This window comes from Phoca vitulina, unplaced genomic scaffold, assembly GCF_004348235.1.
Source record: "Phoca vitulina isolate PV1807 unplaced genomic scaffold, GSC_HSeal_1.0 scaffold21, whole genome shotgun sequence".
Classification (NCBI taxonomy): Eukaryota; Metazoa; Chordata; class Mammalia; order Carnivora; family Phocidae; genus Phoca; species Phoca vitulina.
In genome coordinates, this window is record NW_022589724.1 from 28,898,146 (window position 1) to 28,919,844 (window position 21,699).

General features: G+C 47.5%; 1 protein-coding gene across 8 annotated transcripts in view; it reads right to left on the reverse strand.

Moving 5' to 3' along the window:
• Positions 1-14,038, reverse strand: part of RAPGEF1 (Rap guanine nucleotide exchange factor 1) — a 117,228-nt gene extending 103,190 nt beyond the window's left edge. For 3 of the 8 annotated variants that reach the window (XM_032419102.1, XM_032419100.1, XM_032419099.1), the window contains exon 1: positions 11,579-14,038. In XM_032419102.1, the coding sequence (XP_032274993.1) occupies positions 11,579-11,642 (64 nt within the window). In that variant the 5' untranslated portion in view covers positions 11,643-14,038. The remainder of the gene's footprint in view (positions 1-11,578) is intronic. The other 5 variants (XM_032419104.1, XM_032419105.1, XM_032419101.1 and 2 more) reach the window with 4 other exon arrangements.
• Between the last annotated feature and the right edge of the window lie 7,661 nt (positions 14,039-21,699).

Genomic DNA, 21,699 nt, shown 5'->3' on the forward strand with positions numbered 1-21,699 from the left:
ATCTGCTCCCTTTACCCAAGAGAGCTTTAAAAAAAACATCTTCACTGTGGTTTTTGCTTTCAAACCAAATACCGTCTTTTCCGAGATTGTAGAATCAGCACCCAGACCAGCCCCGTCTCCAGCTGCTTTCCCAGTGCACGACGCAGAGGGCGGCCGCTCTAGCCACGCAGCCCACTGAGTTCTGATGTTGGAGTGATGAGGGCGGCCGCAGGCTGCATGGCTGAGAGAGAGAGAGACAGAGAGAGAGAGAGAGAGAGAGAGAGAGAGAGAGACACACACACACACAGTCAGGACCCAGGACACACAGGAAGCCACTGCGCACAGAACTGCGCTCTAGGCCGAGGGTTTCCTGTGTGGACACGAGTAGACCCTGTTCTCCCTGAGTGGTCTGTTCTTCTCAGATTCGTGAACCTGAGGGAAAATGACTTGCCCAAGGCTACACGACCAGTGACAGAGGCAAAGTTCCCTGAGGCCGATGCTATTTTTTCTGCTTTTTGGAGTCTGCTCTTGGAGAACTTGGAAGTCCAGCTGGCCGAGGAGGAGACTGATGTTGATTATTGCGTGTTCTGGAGGGAGGAGGACCTGAGCAGAGGGGGTTAACCCTGGACTAAAGGCAGGGGTCCCAATGCCAAAGACAGAAAGAGTCAGGGATGACGGCAGATATAAAGTCAGAAGGCCTGGAGGCAAAGGGGTTTGAAGGAGGCCGTGTATGCAGTCATGTCTTGAGAGGCTGCTACGAGGAACAAGAGGGTCAGAGAACCAAGGACAAGAGGAAAGACTGTCAAAGGGCCCGGAGGGTCCAGCTGAGAGAGGGGATGTGAATTTCTGTCAACGAAAGACCTAATTACGCACACCACTGTGTCCTCAATGGGATTCTAATAAATACAGCTGTCTAGTCCCCACATAGTAAACACGTAAACCACACAAGATAACCACCTCCCTCAGTCCGTTCTGAGATAATAATCATTTACAAAAATATTCCCTTGCCAAACAAGAAAAGAGAAGACTCGACACTCTAGTCTGCTCTTGTAAACCAACACTGTCAGGAAGGCAGGACAAAGAAGGGGCTTTGCCATTAGGGAGACCAAGGACAAGGTTTGGGTCCCAACTCTGCCACTCAGTAGCTGTGTGATCCTGAACAAGTTACCGAAGCCATTTCCCCATCTGTGAAATGAAGAGAATCCCACCCTCCACACACAAATCCAGTGAGGATCAAATGCACGTGCTCAGCTCGCAGATGGCTGGAGGAGACTGTTTGAAAACAAGGGCCAAAGTACTCGCCGCCTGGTATCCACACCTCTTTGCAACGTGACTTGAGGCACCTCCCATCAAGAAATGGGGACCCTCTCCCTTCTCCTTGAGTCTGGACTGGCCTTAGGGCTTGCTTCCACCGATGACAGGAGCTGGTGGTGACACTGGGCCAGTTCTGATCCTGGTCCTCAAGAGGCCTTGCGCACCTCCCTCCTAGGAAACCTGCCGGGTGCCAGGTGAGTGACCCGGCCTAGCCTGCCGGAAATGAGCTCTCCCAGAGCTGACGGCAGACACAGGAGAAACCCCAGCCTAAACCGCCATCTGCAGAAGCCTGAACTAAATAACCAGTTGTTGTTTTTACTCACTAAATACTGGCGGGATGTGTTAGTGCTGACCACCTGCAGGAGCAGTGCTCGATAAAAAGTAGCCGTGACAGTTATGACACTCTCTTATCTAGCAATTCCCCCCCAATCCATCAGGCTTTCCTTCTCTACTGGGTCTTTCCTGCCAACATTTAATCATGCCATTATTCTTCCCTTTTTAAAAAGCTTTCCCTTGGGGGCACCTGGGTGGCTCACTCGGTGAAGCATCTGCCTTCGGCTCAGGTCATGATCCCAGGGTCCTGGGATCGAGTCCTGCATCGGGCTCCTTGCTCGGCGGGGAGCCTGCCTCTCCCTCTGCCCCGCCCCCTGCTCGTGCTCTCATTCTCTGTTTCAAATAAATAAATAAAATCTTTTTTTTTTTAAAGATTTTATTTATTTATTTGAAAGAGAGAGAACACATGAGAGGGGATAGGGTCAGAGGACGAAGCAAACTCCCTGCCGAGCAGGGAGCCCTATGCGGGACTCGATCCAGGGACTCCAGGATCATGACCTGAGCCAAAGGCAGTTGCCCAAACAACTGAGCCACCCAGGCACCCAATAAATAAAATCTTAAAAAAAAAAAAAAAAAAGCTTTCCTTTGGCCCCACTATGTTCGACAACTACCACCTTGCCTTGGCTCCCTCTTGCAGCAAAACCCCTCAAAGAATCCGCCATGCTCCATGTCTAATTCCTCTCTGCCCATTCTCTTCTAAGCCTCCTTGCTCCCAACAATGCACTGAAGCCTCATGTCAAGGTTACCAGTGACCACAACGGTCCATCTCAGTCCTCATGTGATTTGACTCTAATCAGCATGACCTGTCCCCCTTGCTCCATCCTCCCTATCATACTTCCCGCCCTTGGCTCCTGGGCCACCACAGCCTCCAGCGTTTCCTCCTACCTCACCCGAGGGTCTTTCTCATCTCCTCGCCCTCCTAATTCTGGAGTACTCCAGGGCTCTCCAGTTCATGGCCCCTTCTCTTCTCTTACTCACTTCCTTGGTAATCTCATCCAGTCTCATAGCTTTAAATACCATCTTTAGATCAAAGACTCAAAGCCTAGGCTTTTCTGAACTCCAGATGCTTAACACTCGACTGCTTAACAGCCATCTCCTTTTTTTTAGTTCTCTAAAAGACATCCCAAACTCAACTCAAACTCATCCCAAACTGTTCTACACACAGCTCCTGGTCTCCGCCCCCGATCCCCATCTGCTCCATTTGCACTCTTGTGTTCGTAACACACAGAACGCTCAGGCCTGCAGCAAGTCCCACCCTACGTGGTTTGCTACTCCCTGACCTCATCTCTTACCACTCTCTCTGAGGCAACTCTACTCCGGCCGCGCTGGCCTGTGGTCTTCCTCAGGCCCTCTGCACGCGCTACGCCTTCTCCTAGAGTGTTCCTGCTCAGCTGCAGCTTCCAGTCTTACTGCTGAGCAGCCCCCACCCCTCGCCTCCATCCTCCTAAGCGGACAACCACTCCCGCAGCCCTGGACTGCCGACCCCCTTCCCTGCCTTCTCCATACAATGCCTGTCATCCAACAGACTGCATATTTTACCTGTTTATATACACTGTAAAATCCAGAGGGCAGTGAGGTCCCACTTTTTCATTCGGCATTCCCGTGTCTAAAAGTGTCTGACACAGGCCCCATTCAATAAATATTTATTGAGTGAATGAACATCCATCAATCAATGAATGAATGACTATAGAAAATGGAGTTGTTTTTAGTACAGTGTCCCATTTAACGGTAAAGGAAGCCTACTTAAGGCATCTATATTCAATAGCGCCAGGTTCTTCAAACCTCCGTCATCTATCTTCTCATCCCTGTGGTGATGAGGACGACTATTTTTATCAATAAAGACCTGAATGTGTGTGTGGAAGACTAGAAGCCAAAAGGCTCAGCTAAGTAATCCCGATTATAAAAATGAGACAGCTGGAAGATGATATTTAAGTCTTCTTCTGGCCTGAAAATTCAAAGATTTTTTTTTTTTTGGTAACCAATGAATGACCAGTTTCAGAGCTCCGGAGTCATAATGAGGACAGCAGAGGGCACCCAGATGGAAAATGACCCCACAGAGGAGGGACTGGCCAACTTCTGCCGGTGGCCTGAAGCCCACCAGCCTCCTGCTTGTTGGTGCGGGCTGCTTGTTTACAGCCTGCGAAGTAAAGAATGGTTTCCACACTTGGAGATGGTTTCATTTTTTGCTGGTTATGTAAGTACCTACGTAATCGTCTTGATTGTGCCTCTTGGCCCTGCAAGGTCGACAACAGTCACTATCTGGCCCTTTACGAAACTGACCGGTCCCTGACCTCGATGACCCCCCACACACACACTCAGCTGTGGTCCACAAAGTCTCCAGAAACAGTCATCTGGTATTTCAGCATGAAGTGACTTCTGAAATCAAGTGCCCTAGAAGCACTTGCCAGAATGTAATTAGATATGAAGTGGCCCCGGCCACTGCTATGATCTAAGGTAATGGTGACACCCTCCCCACAGCTGGAAAAGTAGTCGAACAGGGAAACGTATTGTACGCATGTTCCCAGGGTGAAGCATACCCTAAAGCCAAAGGCTAGGGATAGATATTGTTCTAAATTTGGAAATATCTGACGACAAAGCGAAGTTTCCTTCCCTTTTCTTACCCCACCCAAAACAACACCCCACACTTCTCACGAGAAAAATTCCTCACACTTATGTTTCCATTTCCTACATCTGATCTTTCACTTAACAAAAAACCGATTTATGGAAGTCCATTATGAATACAGATCTTCTAGGGCCACACCTGGCATACAGGAAGCCGTCAGTGTTACTGTAACATTATATCCCAACATATTACTATTGGATTATTACTACATATATTATTGTATCATGTTGAATGCCATCCATATGATATAGTAATGTATCATATATACAATGTATTGAACATATATTCTATAGCATGAAAATATATTAGACATAAAATACACAATCATAATATACACAATATGTTGTGCTGTTCTGTATCTTTACTACACATATTATTACACCACTGGTATGTCACTATCCTAACACAGGGGGGACAAGCCACAAACTAGCCGCAGGACTTGAGACAAGTTACCTCATTTCTCTAAGCTTCAATTTCTTCATTGGTTAAACTAGGGAATCATTTTAGAAATTTTTTTTATCATTCTCTTCTAGCTCAAGGCATCTGTGATTCCATTAGCATGGTAAATAAACGCTGCTTCAAAAACTCTTTTTCTCCCACCCCATTTATGGTCACATCCAACCATGGCTTAGAGCCTCGCCGATGAACAGGCTCGGACATCACCTTTGTCCACTATATTTACTCTAACACCCCGAAGCCTGTTGATTCAAACCACCTTGGCAACATGCCGTTTAATAGCAGTATGCCGATTTTAACAACAATTGAGTTGGTGGCCCATCATATGCAAGCAGTTGGGAGAAAATGGTAGGGGAGTGAGCCCTACAGAAGCAGAGAGGAAGAAGAGCTGGGTCATTAGTCACACTGCCTAACGGTAATCATTACACTAACAATGTTAACAACTCTTGTGGGCTCACTCTGTCCCTTTCACATGAGTTAACTGAATTATTTAATACTCACTGCTCCCTGGGAGCCAGGAGACAAAAAGTTGTGATGGTAAATGGCTATTCTTAAATAAAATCTCATGCCTCTTTTCTATGAAACTCAGCACTTGAAAGAGGATGAGCCAAGTTCCATGCAAAGGACTATGAGAAAAACAATCTTAAAACAAAACCAGATTCTTTTTTTTTTTTTAAGATTTTAGGGCGCCTGGGTGGCTCAGTTGGTTAAGCGACTGCCTTCGGCTCAGGTCATGATCCTGGAGTCCCGGGATCGAGTCCCGCATCGGGCTCCCTGCTCGGCAGGGCGTCTGCTTCTCCCTCTGACCCTCCCCCCTCTCATGTGCTGTCTCTCTCATTCTCTCTCTCTCAAATAAATAAATAAAATCTTAAAAAAAAAAAAAAAAAAAAAAAGATTTTATTTATTTATTTGACAGAGAGACAGAGAGAGAGGGAACACAAGCAGGAGGAGTGGGAGAGGGAGAAGCAGGCTTCCCGCAGAGCAGGGAGCCCGATGCGGGGCTCGATCCCAGGACCCTGGGATCATGACCTGAGCGAAAGGCAGACGCTTAAGGACTGAGCCACCAGGGCGCCCCCAAAACCAGATTCTTAACACTGATAATGGGTTTTGAACTTCCCATGCCCATCTCTGAGCCCCATGCCATTAGGTAACTCATCATTATGGCATTAGTAAACGTAAGTTTTACAAGAGAAACAATTTCAAAATGGTAATACTCAGTGCTGAGGTGCTTGCGGCTAACAGATAAACTGATCACTCGTGAAGACGCTGACAGGTACATCCCCTAGAGCCTGCAAGCTATTCCCACATTCCTGGCTTGGGAATTTTACACTGGGGTCTTATCCTAAGGAAATCATGCAACAGAATCACAAATATATATGAATGAAGCTACTTATCATTGCCTCGCTTATAACAGCAAAAAGGGGAAATAATTTCAATAGTCAGCAGCAGGTAAATGATTTAATAAGTTATGGAATATTGACATAATGGAAATGTTACAGTCATTACAGTAGCTAATGAAGACCACACAAAAGCATGAAATAAAAAAATGACTTGCACATGATCACAACTCTGAAAAATATGCATGCATGTGCAGCAGCTCTGGAAAAGATTAATAGTAACAGCTCACTCTTCTGCTCACTATGGTTCAGGCCCTTTAGATTTAGACACATGCAACATGCATTTTCTTTTTTGCATCTGCCCATTTTTTCTAACCTTTAATAAAGTACCATCTTTTCAATTAAAAGGTAATTCCTCTGTATTTAACCTAAAAATAACACCAATAATAAACACTTATGTGCCAGGAGTTGTCCTAAGCACTTTACAGGTACTATTTACAGATGAGAAAAATGAGGTCTGGAAGTTAACCAACTCATGCAAGATCAGCCAACTAGCAAGTGGAGGAGCAAATATTCGACCCTGGCATCCAGGCTCCAGATTCCAAGCTCCTAATCACAATGTCATTATGAAAAAAACATTTCAACACCACAGTACTCAGAACAGGAAAATGGACAGTCCTGATTAGTTTAATACCCTAGTTAAGTAGGAATAGTTCGATTGCGGTGGGTCCTGCAATAACCATTTTCAGAGAACTTCAACGCCATAAAAGTCCCTGTGCCCACGGTGCTCGGCATAACTGATGCCTACTCCAGACACGGAACCCCCAGAGAGCTTGCAGACGGGAACGGCAGTGGCCAGTGCAGATGGTCACTGACTCAGACCTCACAAGCACCTCTGTGATCAGCTGACATGCACTCTCTTACACCGAGAGAAGGAAACAGGCAGAATTAGGCAAACTCACACGGCTAGTTGGGGCTGCAACAGAGCCAGGCCCATGATCCACATGCGTGGATGTACAGTAACAAGAATCACTATCATTCATTAAGTGCTTGCTGTCCACTAAGGGCTGTATTATCTCATCTAATTCTCTCAACAGCCTTTCGAGGCACACGTTCTTGTTAATCTCAAGTAGAGACCAGGAAATGGGCTTGGAAACGTGAAGTCACGTGGCCCGCCTCACTCACCTAGAAGGCACTGAGCTGGGTGGCCCGAGGGCAGCACCCAGCCCTTGTGCTTTCTGGTGTCCTGGCTGAGAGGCCGATACCAGACACCACTGTGGCCCCAAAGCAATGGAAAAAAGACCAGAAAATGGATGGTGGGAGGCGGGCCGGCTTCAGCTTTGGCCAGAAAAGCCATCAGTATTAATCACCTGGCACACAGGCATCCAGAGGCCCCGGATGCTTCTTCACTACCTAGCTTGCAGTGGCAAGTCTCAACACCACTGCTGACTGGAATCCAAACAATGCTGTCTTTGCCCCAGCAGAGGGACCAGGGATCGAGAGGAATTCATGCAAATCCCGGACTCCCTACCCCCACCCCCACCCCAGCCAGCCAATCTCCTTCCCCCTCAGTCAGCCCCCAGTCAGCCCTGGGGAAAGACACTTTTCCTCCCAGCTCTTCCACTGAGGGTGTTAATTTCATTCGCTCACGCCCAACTGTGTACAAACATGTAAATCATCAACATTTCCATTTACCAGGCTGGTATGGCCCCAAGCTGCCGGGATTTCTGAAGGAGATAACAATTCAATTTGCAATTACTGCTGCAATTTTTAATTCCCCAGGAAACTTCTGCCTGTGTTATACTCCCAGGAGCCAAAATGACCATTGTAAGCAACCCTTCAAATTAATTCTCAAGAAGAACCAATGAACAAGTCTTCTGAGAGGGCAGGATTATAGGTGTACTTTGGAGTTCAATTTAGCTCTAAATGGAAGGTTTCACCAGGTGCCTGGTTCAATGAATCAGCAACTAAATGTTCACTATGATTTAAGTGCTTTTTGTAAAGCAATCTTTTGCAAATGTGAACAACCATCAATAGATTCACTCTTTGTAAATTCAGAACTGCTGTGGAATAGAGGAAGGTGTACCTATTTTCAACCCCCATGTCTCCTCTTTGAGCCGAGAAAGACAATGAATGAGCATTTCCAGGTCCACGTAAACACCATACGCCCGCCAGCACTGGTAGCTGGCATTTACTGAGCACCTACCACACACCAGGAACCAGGCTCCCCGTTCGTACCTCACTTATAGCCGTGGTAACACAGCCAGGGAGCACGTTTCGTCACCGAGTGCACTCACGGAGGGCACCCGGTAACAACCAACGACCACGACAGACAGCCCTCAGGCGGTTTACAATCAGGTAGTATATAAACAGATCAATAAAAAAATACCTGTGGTGAGGGCTATAAGGAAATTACACAGGAAAACACAGTCATTTGGAGAAGCCGTGGGAGGTGGGTGCAGTGGGGGAATGAGGTGATCTGGGATTACAAAACCCGAGCGCTCAAGGTCGGACAGCAAGTGTGGGGCAGACCTCTGGCCGGCTGGCCTCCCAGGATCACGCTGGAAGCCACTGCCTTCTCCGACCTCCCATTCTTTTCTTTCTTTCTTTCTTTTTTTTTTTGGCATGGGGTCGGCTAGGACTCACTGTGCTATTACAGAAGACTCACATTTATCAACCACTGCAAGCACCCGGTATTGTAAAACCAAAAAGAGCAGTGCTGCTTTCTCCTTATGTTTTGGGTTCTGAGAGCTATGAGAAAAACAATAAGAAATAGCATAATGTGAGTCCCCTCAAAGGGTGCACATGGCACACTGTTTAAAATCATTACAGAGACATTTCTCTGCCAGGTATAAAATGCTCCTTAGGGGGACAGCCGGCAGAGGTGGTACGATTTATGTTTTTTAACTAGTATTCTGTCACTTTAATTTTTCAACTTTCCAGGCGCACAACCTGGAAACAGAAATGTAAATGACCTAAAGCGCAGATAACGATTTCCTTTAAATTTGCTTTCGGAATGTATTCTGGGCTTGACCTTCCTAATCACAAATATCTGACTCTGGTTAAAGTCTGTATTCCCAGGAGCCCCTACCACTACACGGCAACAGACAGGATGGAGAAGTCAGGGGCAGCCTGGGCTGTTCGTATCAAATGCACACAAAGATGTGTTTACCGTTCACTTGCCCCAAAAGCAGACACTGACGCCATGTTGTTCTGCGTTGGAGCCTGGAGTCATCAGTCACACGCTGAGATTTCACAGTCATGTTGAGTGTGGACTACGGAAAACGTACTCAGACCAGGGTCACAGTCGTGTCTGGGATTCACTAAATTTGGTTCCTAAATACTGCTCTAAAATCCTATTTCCAAAACATCAACAACCCTTAAAGACAGAGATAAACTAGGAAAGACCACTCCACGCCCTTGCTACTGTGAGTCCTTGGCAGGGCTTCACTGGACTCTGGATTAGGGAGACAAACTGCTATCCCAGGGTCTAATCTGCACAAACAAACAAATCCTGACACTGGCCAAGACATACTCCTGGTTAAGGGGATCCATGCAGACTTAGAAATCAGGGCAGGGAGCTGCTCCTTCTTTTACCCCAACTTACCGTGGACCCTGCAATGCCAGCTATCACTCACCGTGCTCCCACAACTCCTCTGCTGGAACTACTGAACACAAATGCACAAACTGCAGAATAAAACACAGAGGCTGGCTTTAATTTTGTCTGTAAACTCAGCTGCTTCCAATGGAAATTTCAAGAAGTTTTAACTCATACATTTTTCTAAGGAAAACCAGAGACTATCTGAAAGTAAATATATTAAATTCCTGTTATAATAAGTGGTGCTTCTGAGTTACCAGATTTTTATGACGATTTTCTTATTGGTGGCTAGAGATACCAGCTCACGTGGCACTGAGTAAGAGTGCTGGATCCTGACCCACCTCCGTAAAGAACATGTCTGCTAAGATTCATTCTTCTGAAGGATACAGTACTATGATGCAACCAGCAACCATTTTTTTAATGGGTCCCCCCATTAGTAAAAATACATGAAAGAAAGTATAACAAATCTCATATATCCATTACCTGGATTCTGACGTGTGTTAAACTTACCCTATTTTGCTTCTCTGTATGTATGTATGCACTCATTCACCTGAACCATTTTGGAGTAAAATTACAAACAGTATAACCCTTCCCCCTAAATACTTCAGCATGACTATCCGAAGAAAGATATTCTCCTGTATGACTCATTACCATTATCGGACATAATAAAATAAGCAACAGTCCCCAGATATCATCTACAACCCAGTTCATATCAAATTTCCTGAACGGTCCCCCAAATGTCTTTATCACTGTTTTGTTCAAACCAGGACCCAAAGACCGCTGGGGAATACTTGTTTCACGGTAACATGGGAGACAGAATGACTGATGGAAAGTCAGAGGCGCAGGAACTTGACATGAAATTAGCAGCCTACCTACTTTTCCCTTTTAAAAAGACAAACTACCCATAACCGGACCACAAAAGATAACTGCTGTTAACATTTCCGTATGTTCTCCTCCAGGTTATATTTTCCGCGTAAACACACACCCATACGTACAGTTGCAGTCAAACTGTCTTGCTGTGGGTTGAGTGCTGGCTCTGCTTTTAAAGGTGACAAGTGGAGGTGTAAGAGCCAAGACCTGGAGTCCGGAAGGCCAAGGGCTGGCCTGCGGGGTTAATGACAGTGAAAAAGGCAGCCGGGGGCGGCTGGAAGGCCAAATGGCCCTGGGACACGGTTACATGGGCCCCCAGTTTCAAGCGCACCATGGCAGTGCCCGTGGTCCCCCTGGCTTCCTCCTCCCCGGAGCTGACGCTAACACAAGCCCTAAGAGACACAGAGTGGGTGTGCACCATGGGCGTCTAGGATGGGCAAACATGAGATTTCTTACAGAAAACACTCTGAATTCTTTGGAAGAAAGATGCTATATATTTAAAAGCTATTAATAACATTCTCTCACCAAACTGTTACAAAAGATTCAAACTCCTGGATATCAAAATTTAAAAAAAAATTTTTTTTTTTATTTGACAGAGAGAGACACAGCGAGAGAGGGAACACAAGCAGGGGGAGTGGGAGAGGGAGAAGCAGGCTTCCCACGGAGCAGAGAGCCCGATGTGGGGCTCCATCCCAGGACCCTGGGATCATGACCTGAGCCGAAGGCAGACGCCCAACGACTGAACCACCCAGGCGTCCCTGGATATCAAAATTTTTATTTGGGATATTTTTTAAAGCTGAAAATGTTCAATCAACGGACACATGCTGCACTGAACACAAACCTCAAGCCGAACTTCATTCTCAGCCAAGCTGTGATATCACATTGAGATACGAATCATTTTATTCCTTGGGAGAGCTGTCTGTCCATTTTCTTTAAACTATGCTGACCTGCAGAGCTTTCTGGCATGGAAGGTGTTTCCCAAGCAGTTCTAGCTTTGGTTCGGAGCCAAAATATCCCAGTGCAAAGCTGCCTCCTTCCTTCAGGAGCCAAAGCCCAGGGCCTGCTTACCTTGCTTCCAAGGGCACAGACGGCTTCGTTTCCGGGGCTTCTGTTTCTCAGCAGCATTGCCCATTCTAAAGTAAGGGGCTCACAGGGCCCTTCCAAGCCTAGGTGTCTTCACTGAACAGTGAGTAAGGACCGAGGCACCGGCTGAAAGGGCCTTCATCTCTCCCACATCCCAATCACCCAGCAGCAGCAAGCCCTGGCAAACCCTTCCAAGAAAAGCCTGAATTCTGCTCAGAGCCGTCCTTGCCTCCTGCCTTTCAAACTCCCTTCAGTCCCAGGGAGGAAGCTAGAAGAAAAGGCTTGTTATCGACCTACGGGTGGGTCTCCGTCCCCATCCGTCCGTCCGTCTATATTAGGAAGCTCTTCCTTGGCCTTCCTTTGACACTCTATTACTCATCGGCACAGCAGCAGCCTCAGAGTGAACTGCATTTCCAAACACTTTCAATGCTGCCTTTCCTTGGGGGAGGAGTGGGGAATCAGGTGGTCAGAGAGCTGAAAGCTAGAAATGGACCAATTTGGGGTGTGCCATGAGAAACATTTTCCAAGCCAAGATTTAGTCAGGAATTCTTAAGAACAGGCTATTCTATTTATCTTTACTACCCCCAGAAAGTTTACATCTGAATCATTTGGGGAGGCCATGATTACTTGAGAAGCAGCTGAACCACAAGGTCCTCATTTCAGCGCTGTTCTCTCAAGGAAATTTCTAGTTCATTTGTAAGGTTCATCAGTAAATCAACTGTTTCTAAATTGAGATGCATTTTCTCAAGAAAGCACTGTTAGGTTAGGTTAGGTTATGTGGCAAGGGACCCATCTCCAGTCCACACGTTAGGGAGGCAACATGGGACTCTTAACAGATGAGATGAATCAACAATGAAACGCTACCAGAAGTAGAACGCTCCCCGCATGGCCAGGATGATGTGGTCCATGTTTCGCATTAATGCTTCAAGGATGCCGTGGACGTAGGTACTGCTTCGAATCACATCCTACTTGGCCACATGCTATCAGTTACTCCTTGAGGTATCACTACCACAAGCCCAAATCACTCACAGAAGGGCAAGGCCCACCAAACTCCTCCCCTGTTCCACAGATGGGACCAGGAGTGGATCAGGGCTACAGAGCTGGTGAGATGGCTGGATCCAGCTCCATTTCTATCCTTGGCTAGGAAAGCCGCCACCCATTTCCTCATGACTGGAGAAGGTAGGAGAGCGGGGGGAAGGTGCTGGTCCTGGAGGGAAGCTGGCCTGATCCGAATCTCTGTGGGCATTTCCCAGCTGGGCACCTTTGGGACAAGAACTTAACCTCTCTGGACCTGATTTTTTTCACTTATGCAACATGTGTAAAATCATGCTGCCTACTTCACAGGGCAGTTTAAAGGTTAAATATGATATTGAAGAAGTGCCTGGCACACAGCAGACCCTCTTAAAGAACAGCTACTCTTGCTGTTTTTATTATTTCATTATCTGTAAACATCCAGCTCTAGATATGTTAAAGAAAAATTATTTACTCTCACAAGGGATTTCCCCCCCCATATCAGAGTAAGATCTGCTGCAATATTCTGGTAAACAACTCATTCCTTTAGTGCAAATAAAGTTTCATTTACAACATTTGTACCATCAGAATCACATTTCGATTGTGGAAAGTGACCTAAACCAGGGAGGTAATATGTGACGACCGAAGTTTTGAATGAGACATTTTACAGAGAACCCTCCCCTCCACACAAGACACTACTGGATTCAGAAGGAACGTGAGTCAGGGAGTCCTGCAGGGCACCGATCACTTCTTGAGGGAAATTAAGAGAGAAATCATGGGAAAAGCAAGTGATTGCTGTACTGTGCACATTCACCTCCCCCAGAGGCAAGGAGCCAGAGACAGGTGCCCAACAGCTGACACGAGGCTTGGTACATGGACTTTGTCTGCTAGGAGGAAAGTCTGATGTTGGTCACTTCCCCTCTGGAGAAAAATACAACAATATGAGGAAGCGCCAAGCACTGTGGGAAGGCTCCAAGTGGGAGTTCCAGCTCAGTCCAGGACATAAACAAAGGGGAATGACCAGCCTGGAGGTCAGGCCCAGCAGAGCACTAAGGCAGAAAGTCTGGGAGCCAGTCTTCTGAGCCCTCTAGGCCCCGCTTTGAAGTGACTTCCCTGCTCAGCCCCAGAGGAACTCATCCAAGGCAAAGGCACATCTTGTGCTGTGTGTCACAAGAAGCACCGATTGGTATTTTCTTACAACACACTCACATATTCAGAGATCAGTCACAGAATGTCACGGCCGGAGGGACCTCACAGAGTCACCCAGTAAATATCAACACTGAGCGTAGGGAGAGCCAGATGACATGTGCTAGGGCTCACTTAGTTACCACTGTGATCAGTGCTGAGAAGTTCAGGGTAAGGGAAACATGTCTAGCCGGGCAACCTAATCTAATCTAGGAGGTCAGGGAAGGGTGAGACTCAGAGGATGAGCAAAAGTTGACCAAGCAAAGGGGTGAAGAGCGTTTTGTGCAGGGCAGCACGTGCAAAGGCCCTGCTATAGGTGGAGGTACACGAATGTGGGGAGGTAGAGCCGGGGGCAGGGCCTTATAGGTCATCTCATGAGCTTCAGGGGTTCCTAAAGTGTTGGCCAAACCACGAGTGTTCAATTTGGGGGAAGAAAAGTCCATGGATTTCATCAAAGTCTCAAAGAGTCCCAAAGGTTAAGGGGCGCTTGGGTGGTGGAGTCGGTTAGGTGTAAGACTTGGTTTTGGCTCAGGTCGTGATCTCAGGGTCTTGAGATGGAGCCCTGCTTCGGGCTCTATGCTCAGCAAGAGTCTGCTTGGGATTCTCTCTTCCTCTCCCTCTGCCCTGCCCCCCCCCGCCCCCCCCCCTCTCGTGATCTCTGTCTCTCAAAAACAAAAACAAAAAGAGTTCCAAAGGTTAAGAAGCACAAAGTCAGTCCAACCCTCACATTCCAAAATGAGGAAACTGAGATCCACAGAGGGAGACATTTCCCCAAGGTTTCACAGACAGGCAGAGAGCCCAAATCACAGACTCCCAGTCTGGTGTTTTTCCACATCTAGCCACTGCCTTATTTCTGGCAGGGGTGTGTCAACAACAACAAAGTACTAAACCTCCCTGAATATTGATACTGTACCAAAACAAGGCTGCTTTGTTCCTGTTCGGGCAGGCCTAGAAGAGACACTCCACAGACATGAATTGTAAAGTCAGCTGCACCATCTTTCTTCGGGTCTAACCTAACCTGCCAAATACAGGGGATCAGAGCCTCTGGTTCCAAGGCATCCTCATGAGACGGCCATGTGGGTGCTGAGGACCTTAGTGAGGCCTGCTGGGTCACTACAGAGAGGGCCATCACAGCAGGCCCCTCAGTGCTAAACCAGCACCCGGCCTTCTCAAGAAGCTGTTCATTTGTTGTTCTTCAAAGTCAGGATTGGTCCGGGAATAAAATCTAGCCCACAGGACATGAAAGGAAGAAAGCCTACACCCCTAATTATATAATTCCACTGGGAAATGAGACAAACTATTTTTTTAAGTGAACAATAGTCATTTTCCTCTCTGCCACTTATTTCATGATATTTAGAATACTCAGGAAAAGTCTAAATATGTGTGGAGAACACTTCCGAAACTTTTGACGCTTCCCAGAATACCTACAGGAGGAATTCTCAAGTGCCTGGACTGGCATTCGACGCCTTGTGGAGTCTGGCCCCCAAATGACCTTTCCCATCTTAGTGTCCCACATTCCCCACTCTGGGGCCTTTACTTTGGCCAAGGACTCAATATCATGCCCAAACCCACTCCTGCTTGCCGGCCCTGTGCCTCGCCTCCTTCCTTTCCAGCTAAGCCACGGAAACCAAATAGTCAACGTCCAGCGGACTCTCAGCGGGCAACCATAACGGGGTCCCACAGTCAACGTCCAGCGGACTCTCAGCGGGCAACCATAACGGGGTCCCACAGTCAACGTCCAGCGGACTCTCAGCGGGCAACCATAATGGGGTCCCACAGCCTCTGCTTTGCTCGCACAACAGCGGCAGTCGAGGCAAAGCCCTCACTGCGCAAAGGCTCCCGCCCCCTCCACCGGTCCTCCAGGATCTGTTGCCTCCTGCCCTCGACAGCTCCTGACTTCCAGAGACAGAGTCACCCAACCTGACTAAGCAACTGACTCGCTACAGCCTCTACCCTGAGCTGGATGGGCACGGAGGAGTCAGCCCTCGTTACGCTCTCCGAGCTCTTTGAGAAGCACATCCCTGTCCAGTAAGAGGCTGAGCCCACATCCAACATGTGCCTTTAACCACTCATTCAACAAAAATCAGCTCAAAAATGAGCTTCAGCTATAGGCCAGGCACCCTCTGGGCTCTGGAGAAACAGCACCTGACAGGAGCTTCCCTCCTAATGAGGGAAAAGATCACCAAAAAAGCAGCAAACAAATGCAACGTTAAAAGAAAGGAGAAGAAAAGGCTGGGCTGAGGGGCCAGTGAGGGGACAGTGCCAGGAGAGCTACCTCAGCCCCCGGGGTCGGAGAGGCCCCTCTGAGTGACAGGCAAACAAGAGCCGGAAGGAGTCAGGGCACAAACACACACAGAACAGCAGCCCTGGGTTCGTGGGCACTTAGGGTCTCAGTGCTTCCCGTCAGGAAGGCACATCCACCCAAACGCTGGCTCCACTTCTCTAATGAGAAATCAGATTTTAAGAGGAGGAGGGCTGAGAACTCTCCAAGGCACATAGCCAGCGAACGACAGACGCCGCCTTTGGACACGGCCGCCGACCACAGGCTCTCGGGAGGCACACCGCACTAGCCGGGGAAATGAACAGTGAGTGCAAAGGCCCCGAGGCAGGAGTAAACTTGGTATATTCCAGGAACACTTGAAGGAAAAGCTCAAAAGCCTGCTAGGGGGCCAGACGATAGGGTGCCAGCGGCCCTGGTAAGGACCGCGGCCTGACCCCCCAACGTGAGAGGAAGCTATTTGACAACTGTGAATAGGCCTGATTCGATCTGCCGAACGCTCTGGCAGTTGAATAAAGACTGGACGATGGTGAGGCAGGAGTGGAAACTAAGAAGCCAGTTAGGAGGGGCGTCTGCGGTCCAGGAGAGACGGCGGTGGCCTGGAATAAGCGGCAGGGAGAAGGCAGGTACATCAAAAGCAACCGAGGGGACTTAGGGACATGGGCTGGGAGAGGAGTCAGGGACAACTCCACGATTTCTGAGCCTGAACAAATAGGTCAAAAATGGCATTATTTACTGTCATGGGCACCCCAGGGGTGCCAGTTAGACAGGGGGTGAAGGGGAGAACCATGAGCTCTGAGCTTTCGAGACATCCGAGGGGACAGTAGGTGGGCAGTCTGTATTCAGGGGAGAGTTTGGGGCTGGAAATAGACATTTTGGAAATGACCAGTATTTAGATGGCACTTAAAGACATGGGCCTAAGACTGCTGAGGAAGAAATCCGAGGACTCCGCCCTAGAACGTTCCAAATTGAATTTGGAAGAGAAGCTCCAGAAAAGGAGGGCTGAGATGGCTGTGTCTTCATGTCACTAGGGCACACGCATACAGTGAGGCAGCTCACGAGAAGCTTGGGAACATTTACCACAGTGTGTTTAAAGTCCTACAGTGAACACTGGGTGACTTCAAACTTCATTTAAATTTTTGTGTTTGGTCTTCAAGTTCCAGATGCGTAGTTTTAAAATGTCTTGCTAATGATGACTAATATATCAACCTAATTAATTAGCTAATATTCCGAGGCACAATATCCATTTGGTGTGAGACTCATCAAAGAGTTTCTTCATCACTGCCAATCTTCTGGCCATCTTGTCAGAGCTAATTAGACCGCCGCTGTTTACCTCCTAATACTGCGGACAAAAGCATGGACTGCCAAGGAGAAGTGGTGTCAACACGGTCCTTCTCTTGCCGTTCACTCGTGCTTGTATTACTAGAATCATCTTCACTCTCTGACGCATTTTGTAAGGGTTTCGGTACCGAGCAGCGGCTTCAGCCCAGCTCTCCCACAGACCAGCTGGGCAAGTCCCATACACACCTTCCTGGGCCTCACTTTCCCGTCTGTATAATGAGGCCACGACCACCTCCCAGCAGTGCTGTCGAGACGGTTAAACAGGGGTGCGGCGCAGTTCCCGGCATCAGTGCCCGGAAGTTCTCTCTCAGCTCCCCGCTCCCCTACTATTCTGAGGACGACATTTTAGGCCAAATTCCTGAGACCCCCTTCTGTCCTCTCCACACGTGACTGTAAGCAGTGACTCCAGAGGGTGTCCCCGCTCATCCACCCTACGGGCAGCAGCAGCATCACCGGGGCGCGTGTTAGAAATGCCAATTCTCAGCCCAACGCCAGACCTAGTGAATCAGAAACCGGGGGTTGGAGCCCAGCACCTCCAGGTGCTAAAGTCTCAGACCCACTATGAAAGGTGGGCAGCATTCTGGGAGACCCCTACGTCCTCAGGACAGGGACCACCTGGCCCCAGAGGATCCTGTCATCAATACCTGCTAACGTAACAGGCTGCAAGTTACCGATTTAGTATGAACGCAAAGCTTCCCGTCTTTCCAGCTATCTTCCTTAGACGTCAAATATATCACTTGAATAAAAATCAGGCTTCTTACAAAAATTCAATCCCCATACTCCTTTCTATAGCAACACAGAAAACAAAATCCCCCAACTTAACCTAGTTTTGCCATATAATTATTTTTCCAACTTTCCCTGTAAGGCTTGACACAAATACTAATATCCTTTCTAGCCACTCCAAAGAATATGAATTTAGATCTGCTTAACCTAATTTTCATAAGAAAAACACATTCTGATTGTTGTATTTTTTTTAACCAAAATGTCTTTTAATGTCTTTATATTGTTTTTTATTGTTTTTTAAACCAAATTGTCCCAGATTTTGATGCTTCCATGAGTTGAGTGACTGGAACATACGAAGTGGCAGATGCCCACAAGGAGAATGGGACCCAAGCCAAATTCAGCTGACCCTCCTGTGGCTTCTCTGGGCTTGATCCTGTGTTGGAACAGACCCTAGTTTTGAAATAGTTCTCTCACTGCAAACCAAGACCCTCTCCAACACAAATGTGGAACTCAGCAGTTGTAAATGATGCCTCCCTCCGTGTTTTCCCATCCAAACCAGGACACTTCTGAGAGTGATAGGGAGGGTGCTATTAATAACTACGCCAGGACAGCAGGTGTAAGCCGGAATGCGTGATCATCACCCCATCTGTCACAGTCGACATGAGCACAGTGATCCTCAAAGCAATTTTCCTCTGGTGTCCAGACACCTAACTGTGAGACGAGAATAGAGCTACATTTATAAGCTCCGGAGTCTGACTCTTCGATCAAAGGCTAGGTGTTGACTGGAGGGGAGAGGCTGAACCAGTGGCAGTGAGCTCCATGAGAGCAGGAGCCTTGGCTTATGTGTCACCATGTCCCCAGCATCTACTGCCATGAACTGCAGACAGCAGGTGCTCAAGAGACCAGCTGAAAGAATGAATCAATGCTTCACATTGTATTTCCCTGAATCTAAGATGTGTATTTCTTCACAATTTAACTTTTGAAATCAGGGTGTGCTCTTTTATCATCTTTCTTGCTGATGTATTTTTTTCTTTGTTTCCCGAGGACTGTTATTAAATCAATAATCTGTCTCACATGCGTCAGTGCCACGGCAGCAAAACAACAAGTGACGGCCCATCAACCCAGACTCAGAGAGACATGTTAATGATACTCACGGGACCACAGACCCTGTCATGGCAACTCAAGGTGGCAGCTCCCGAACGGAAGTACCACTTCATCTAACAGAGTCTGCCTGGCCTGAAATTCTCAGAGAAAGCCCTGACCTTGCTTCTCCATAGAGCATCGCCCCCTCCCCAGGTCAGTGATACCTTCTCACGAATGGGGCCGATAGCCTGGAATCCCGCCACACGGTGCTGGAGTAAATGCCGCCTGGGTTGTCAACTCAGGGTAAGTGGCGACAGTATCTAGGAGTCTCAGATGGAAGCCACGGGGGGGCGTGAGTCTTTATTAAGAGCTGACGTGCCCTAAGCACGCACCATGTGCCAGTCTACAACACCCACCAGGCTCCGGGGCTCAACCAGATGTTCAGGCTCCCTGGACTTCCACTGGCCACTCCGGGCACCAGTCTACTCAGACAGATACAGGGTGGGAACGAAAGGTTGCCAGGGGGCAGCGCTGGATGGCACCCTCTGTGAGGGTCCTTGAAGGAGCCTAACGCAGCTGAGAGACTCAGGTCCAAAGCGACAAGATCCACATTCGGTGGGTACAGGATCCACCCTGGTTTAAAAGCTGCCTGCCCCACAGGAACCAACATCTCATAATCACACAGGTCTCCTCAAGGGACATGCCCAATTACAGGAGTCGCTGTACTCGGGGAAGCCCAAAGTATGGTGTCCCACCAGTGTTTACAGACTATTTCTAGTTCCTCCCAGCTCAGATGCGATTAATTAAACCAGAAGTCATTTTTACCAGAGCACTGTTGCCCAGGAATACAGCTGTCATACGCCATAGTGGTTTTGACGTCTTAATGTAATTTATAAAGACATTCAGGATTAAATGATTATGTAAATAAATACTGAGAAATATGTTAACCATAGTAATTTTTTATAAATTGTGGCAAAATTACATGTAACATAAAATTTACCATCTTAACCATTTTTTTTAAAGATTTTATTTATTTATTTGACAGAGAGAGCACAGCAGGGGGAGCGGCAAGCAGAGGGAGAAGCAGGCTCTCTGAGCAGGGAGCCCAATGCAGGACTCGATCCCAGGACCCTGGGATCATGACCTGAGCCGGAGGCTTAACAACTGAGCCACCCAGGCGCCCCCATCTTAACCATTTTTTTTTTTTTTTTTTTTTAAAGATTTTATTTATTTATTTGCCAGAGAGAGACACAGCGAGAGAGTGAACACAAGCAGGGGGAGTGGGAGAGGGAGAAGCAGGCTTTCCCGCTGAGCAGGGAGCCCGATGCGGGGCTCGATCCCAGGACCCCGGGATCATGACCTGAGCCGAAGGCAGACGCTTAACGACTGAGCCACCCAGGCGCCCCCCATCTTAACCATTTTTAAGTGCACAGTTCAACGATGGTAAGTATAATCACACTGCTGCATACTATCACCACCATCCAGCCACATGATTCTTCTTATCTTACAAAACTGAACTTAAACATTAATTGTTAACCAATAATTCCCCATTCTCCCTTCCCCCAGCCCCTGCAAACACCATTCTACTTACTTCCTGTTTCTATGATTTTGATTACTCTTATCTTGTACTAGTGGAATCCTACAGTATTTGTCCTTTTGTGACTGGCATATTTCATCTGGCCATAATGTCCTCAAGGTTCATCCAGATGAGGCATGTGTCAGAATTTCCTTCCTTTTTAAGGCTGGATAATGTTGCGTTGTATGTATACACCACACTTTACCTATTCATCCATCAGTGCACACTTGCGTTGCTTCCAACTTTCAGCTACTGTGAACAATGCTGCTATGAACCTGGGTGTACAAATATCTTTTTGAGATACTGCTTTTATTTCTTTTGGCTACATACTCAGAAGAATTGCTGGATCATATGGTAATTCTATTTTTAATTTCTCGAGGAACTGCAATACTGTTTTCCATAGCAACTGTACCATTTTACATTCCCACCAATAGTCCACAATGGTTCCGATTTCTTTCTTTCTTTCTTTTTTTAATGTGCAAAGACTATTGAAGAGTGGAAGTGTGTGATCTCAGGGCAGGAATGAGGCACAGGGAAGCATAAGGAGGCATGATAAAAGATCTGTTCTTGGGGTGCCTCAGTCAGTTAAGCATCTGACTCTTGATCTCAACTCAGGTCTTAATCTCGGGGTCGTGAGTTCAAGCCCCCTCCAACCTCGGTGGCCTCCACTTAAAAAAAAAAACAAAAAAAAACATCTGTTCCTTAATCCCACAGACCTTCTGAGAAGTTGCAGGTACTCTGTCTTCAGACTGTTGATCTGAGGATGGAAGAGAAGGCAGTTGTCCACCGGTGCTCACCTCCACTGGTCCAAGTTTGCCTCAAAGAGTTTTAAGTCGCTGGTACTTCTGGGTTGCGCTTGCCAAGCAGATTTCTACAGTCTCCCACACTGCAGCATTAAAGAGAAGCCCG